Below are 5,578 nucleotides of genomic sequence, written 5' to 3'. Positions count from 1 at the left end.
ACCGCAGCTCCATTGAGACACTAGAAAGCCAGCTGGGATTACATGGCTGGAAAGACCATGGTGAGATCTGTTTGGATAACACCCTCTCTCCTCTCTCTGTGTCACACACACAGAAAACCTGACGTATGTTGGATGTCAGTGTATGGATGGTAGAGTCTGTCTTCTCAGGAGATTCCCCTAAAATCCCCAGACTTCCAAGTAATCTTCTGGCTGAGCAGATGTAAGAAACGTGTTTCTCTGATGCTTTTATTTCTTTTTAGTTTAAAAATCCAACCTTAATGGCACAATAGAATACTTTACTCTTTAGTGACATCATTCTATTTATTTTCTACTAAGGCACACAGCGATAGTAGAAAAAAGATGATTTAGCCTCTTAAAGGATTAAAAATTAACCAAGCTACTTGATTTGCTCGTAGGAAACACACCTTGGCTTGCTGCGGGGACAAAGCCTCGAGCCCTTGACGTCATGAGAGGCACTAGACTGATCTTGCTGCCTTTGACAGCTTCGAAGACAAAAACAAGATCTGTGATCCCTCACAATCATCTGCTGTCTTGAAAGCAACTTTGGTGCATCAAGGCGACAATAAGACGGAATGAGTCTGCAACCAGTTTGTGACTGAATGTCTCAATCTGTTTGTGATTCATATGAATTACTTAGATTAAGAATCCAGCTACAAATTCATAGAACTGAAACAGAAATTCAGAAATTCCTCCAGCAATAGTCAGGTAGTTGGTGCGGGACAGCCATTTAACTGCAAAATGGCACAGGTGCTTCACATTAAATAGGAATATGACCACAATACAAACAGTGGACAACCAAGTGAGATTGGACCTCATTGCTCCAAAGAGACCTCATGAGTGCAGACTCACACAGATTGCCAACATGTTGCACTCAATCTGTCTGCGTTTATAAGCTAGATGACAATTACTCACAAATCTAAAACTAAGCGTGACTGCAGTCAGCCAAGCAAGACCATTATTGTTTGTGACAGGTTGCCTCCTAACTGTGAACTGCCTTGCAATCTGGGCAACCAGTTGGTTGAGCAGGCAGCACCCTCAGCTACTTGCTGTCGGTCTGTCCCCCCCGTGATTGCATTGATAGTTGTGATCATGTGGCAGCTACCAATTCTAGTTGCAAGGAGGTTGCTGTCCTAATTTTACTCTAGTGTGGCTCTAGAGTGCCACTCGCACCGAGACAGACACCCCCTTACTTGACATGACTGACAGTAACCATGGACTATACGAAAAAAATAAATACAAAGACTTCCCCAATGTTGATGTGCAGGCCAGCATTAGCTACAGGTTATATTTCTGCTACACAACACACAGACGTCTAATGAAGTAACAAACATCATGGCAATCAATCATGGCTTAAAAACCAACAGTTTTACATACTGCATCTTCAAACGTATGCACACCATAAGTGATGATTGTTAAAGGGAAATCGCAACAGAGACAACAGGAGCCTTTAAAAATCTACATTTGTAGAAATTGTAATGGATCACAGTTTCTAAATTACCGCTAACCTTTTTTATTAGGAGTGTTTGGGACAACAAAAGCCAGATTTACCATGACAAGGGATTAATACAACTGCAGGTCTCTATGAAATAGGCTTTGATTGACATTTTAATCTCACAAGGAACAGCTAGATAGCAGCTGTGTTTTAATTACATACATTTTATCAACCTGCCCCATGCCATTGCCACTCAAAAACCTCCACAGACATCATAAATCGTCACATATAGTCTAAGAAACTGTATAGCGACCAGTATTAGCATTGTGCAATCTCTTAACAAAAATAGCTCTTATTATGTGGATTGCTTGAATATTTGAGGTTAAAGCTCCCCTTACAATTAAAGGCATGAGGAGAAATCTTCCGGAGAACATATAGCACTTCCTCAAGAGGCCTCTGTGTGCCTGGACAAGTGTGAGTGGAGAGGCATGCCTGGCATACAGGGAATGCCAGGGTGTCACTGTGGGAAGCCTGCTGTCTGCGTACACACAAGCATTTTTCTTTCCTAGAAACCATCCTTAAAGCAAGCAGAGGGATGGTGCAGAGCATCCTTAGACAAACACATATGGCTTCTACAAAACCGATGGGCCTCTAATAGGGGATATGGGTGGAGGCTATTTGTTGGGAGGTTTAAAAAAAAAAAAAGACTGGTGTGTCCCGGGCTTTAGCCAGGGGAGTTGAGCCTTCACTGACCTCTGGGGTGGAACAAAAAAAGCCACGTTGATTAAGAGTGTCATTTTATTCAGGAGGCGAATCAAAAGAAACAAGCTTGTTAATATGGAAAACCAATTAAGAGGCAGAGTGCTCAAGAATCTGTGGGAGGAAGGGTGAGAGAGGGGGAGAGGGAGCAGTGCACTCTCTCCCAAAGACACACATTGTTGAAATTAATTCAAAATCCCCAGTTTAGAGCTTATGACAGAAAATCAGAGTTTAAGCAGGAAAAAGACACAGACACACACACACACACTCAACACATGTGTGCTGAGCGTGTGTGAGGCCAAGGCGATGTTTAGAAGAATGGAAGGATGTCACGCTTTGTTTTTCTGCCTGTTGATTCTGAATGTGACCAATTAGTGAAGCAGAGAGACACAGAGTGTGGGAGTGGAGGAGGAGGTGGTGGAGATGGAGGTGGAGGCGGAGGGGGGGCTCCAATCTCTTTCACCGTGAGAGTCTGTGGCCAAGCTCTGAGTAGAGCAGGATGAAAGAAAAAAAATGGGGCAGGGTACAACATAATGAACATAATGACAAACAAAAGAACTTTTCAGTCATTTGTGGTCGCTTTCCTCTGACCCCCCCCCCCCCAACTCAGTCCGGCAACTCTGTGCTAAAAAAGGCAGCAATAAAGAAAAAAAAAAGAATCTATGCAAATCTCTTTAAAATCTCCTCATTGATAATTTCAAAAAGACATGACGACTTTTAAACTCATTCACAGATATAAGCGTTTGTAATTTAATGAGAAAATCTGGTGATTCACTAAAATGCCAAAGTCTCTTTGTTACTGCAGAGTAATAATGCAGAGTCATGAGGATAAGATGCCAGACCATTGTTTTCTCAATCTGGATACTTAAAGTCTCCAAATGAGGCTGCTGGAGGATATCACCCTTTCTTATCACTGTTATGACACGGACACTCGCCAAAGAAACAAAGGAAAGGTTGTGTTTACTTAAACGCAACACAACCTTTTGGCAAATCGGACGAAAAGAGGAAAACACCAATGTGTTAGTCACGTCCCTGTTTGCTGCTCTCAGCTGCAGTTCATCGACTCTTGCTGAGGTCTATTTTTAGTAGTGGATTAATACATATTTGCTGCTCTAGTAAATAGCTCCTGCGTTGGGAATTCAGTGTATGACTTTGGTAATGAATGAAACCCATCTCTGAGCCGAGTCGTATGAGCGGTGAACATGTGCAGACTTGATCGCTAAATGAGCTCCTTTTCACAGCTTCTATCTGCTATGACATTAAAATTTGCAAATGTTTGTGTGCTCTTGATAATAAAGGAACATACCTTCCAATGACTAATGAAACAATGAATGAAGCATAAAAAAATTAAAAAAAAGAGTTTTTTCAAACACTGGTCACCATATTACGATTGACACAGACTGAAAATGTCATTTTTAGCATCATGATCTGTTTCTCTAACAGACACTGACAAACCAAATGCTGCTTTACTTGTTTATTTAAGTTTATTCAAGCCTATAATCTATGCTTTATGCCTTATTCTACATTAAACCTTCAATTTGTATTCAAACACGAAAATACATAATTTAAAAACGTGGCAAGCAGCTCAGTTCAGCGCTGACATTTTAGGTGGCCTGTTGATGGACTGTATGCTTTCTTCTACTCAATTTTAAGTCTATTACAAACATTGTGGTTTAGTCAAATATACCACTATTGAACACAATCCAGAGTTTTAACAAAATATTAATGGGTGCTGAAATGATTTTGTAGCTTCCAGCTTCAAGAACACATTCTGAGTTTATCATTTATCTGCAGCAGCAGAATCTATCGGCGAGCAGGAGAGCTGCGTGCATTTCTACAGATGGCACATGAGTGGTAGCTTTTTTTGATTATTATTAGAGATACTTGACACAGAAACAGGACTGATCCAAGTCAAAGAGCAATGCTGTCACACAGAGTCACAGTTTAAAAGACACGATGGGCTTACCAAAGCGTGCATGGCTGCTTTCTCACAAGTACATACAGAAGGCGACTTTCAAATGATTAAAGTATCAAAACATGTTTCACCCAGACCCTTAATGCTCGATGGTATATGCATCCTATGCTGTGTGCATGTAGCTCTGGATGTGTGCATGTACCTGCTGCAGGTCTGCCAGGGAGTACAGGTGGATGTGCTGTAGGAGGTATTCCCGGGGGAAAATCCTGTTGAAAGAACAACAACAAAAAACTATTTGTCCGTCACTTTCTATACAAACAGTTTATCAGGTTTAAACAGTCAGTGATGCTGATACTCCAACTCTTCTCTTTTGACCACGAAAAAAAGAGAAAATCTGGATTTAAAAAATGTTTTCTTTGTGATGAATCTCACAAAGATCATCCCACAGCAAGGTAGAGCCTGATGTTGTTTACACTGTGCATGAGAGATTTATGATACTTACATGCTACAATATACAAAACTGAGACGGGGTACCGGCGATTATACTGCTGACCCTTCAAAGTATTTAATATTAGTCATGTAGCATTTTGATGAATTATAAGATGCATGAATAAAACACACAGTATGCTTTGCACTGGAGACACTTAGAATCCTGCAGCATCATAAAAAAGCCACTGCCATGACATTAACCAACTATTGTTTATGTCATGGCAACAATTACTAGCATTACTGCACACAAACTGAATTCAAGTTAAAACTTAAACTGGCTTCTAATAAAACCATGCGAGGGAGTTTTACTGCAATACACTCAGTCATCTAAGTGTATAAATAAGAACAGAATGATCAAGCTCTGTGGGCCCATTATGAGCACATTTAATGTTTAACCACCAGCCATTCAGTGCAGTGATTGCTAAACAAAGTAATAATATTAATCTAGAGGCAAAAGCTTTCTCATTTCCTTCAGTAGTGTTTGACGAAACAGACGGCAGAGGTGTGGTGAGGTGTGTGTGTGTGTGTGTGTGTGTGTGTGTGTGTGTGTGTGTGTGTGTGTGTGTGTGTGTGTGTGTGTGTGTGTGTGTGTTTGGTCCAACAATTTATTTTGGTTTGTTTTAGTTTAAAGTTGCTGGATGAGGAAATGTGAAATCTTTAAGATTAGAATTAGGTTGTGTTTAGTGAGAACATAAGACATTTAGCTGCAATGTTCAAGGTTACTGTGAGGGGCTACAGAGGGATTATGCCAACAAATGTCCTCACGAATCAGGAAAAACACACGAGTGTGCTATGAGGCCTCCTCTCAGACCTCTAAGAAGGATGGCACCACCTTAAATCATGTCTAAAGCTGTGCTGAGTGTCATTAAAACATAAGGTTGAGTGCATGGGTGAAGTAGACGCCTCATGGTGATAGGCACCACTGATAAACTGCTCTGTTTGGAACATTACCAATGGTTACC

General features: G+C 40.9%; 1 protein-coding gene across 3 annotated transcripts in view; it reads right to left on the bottom strand.

The window, feature by feature from the left end:
- Nucleotides 1-5,578, bottom strand: part of plekhm3 (pleckstrin homology domain containing, family M, member 3) — a 45,776-nt gene that overhangs the window by 8,455 nt on the left and 31,743 nt on the right. For all 3 annotated transcript variants that reach the window (XM_005753474.1, XM_005753475.1, XM_005753476.1), the window contains one exon: nt 4,330-4,393. In XM_005753474.1, coding sequence (XP_005753531.1) covers nt 4,330-4,393 — 64 coding nt within the window. The remainder of the gene's footprint in view (nt 1-4,329; nt 4,394-5,578) is intronic.

Source organism: Pundamilia nyererei, unplaced genomic scaffold (genome assembly GCF_000239375.1).
Source record: "Pundamilia nyererei isolate P.nyererei 1_Seehausen unplaced genomic scaffold, PunNye1.0 scaffold00431, whole genome shotgun sequence".
Taxonomy (NCBI): domain Eukaryota; kingdom Metazoa; phylum Chordata; class Actinopteri; order Cichliformes; family Cichlidae; genus Pundamilia; species Pundamilia nyererei.
Note: the sequence above shows the minus strand (reverse complement) of the source record. Positions and strands in the feature narration are given on the sequence as shown.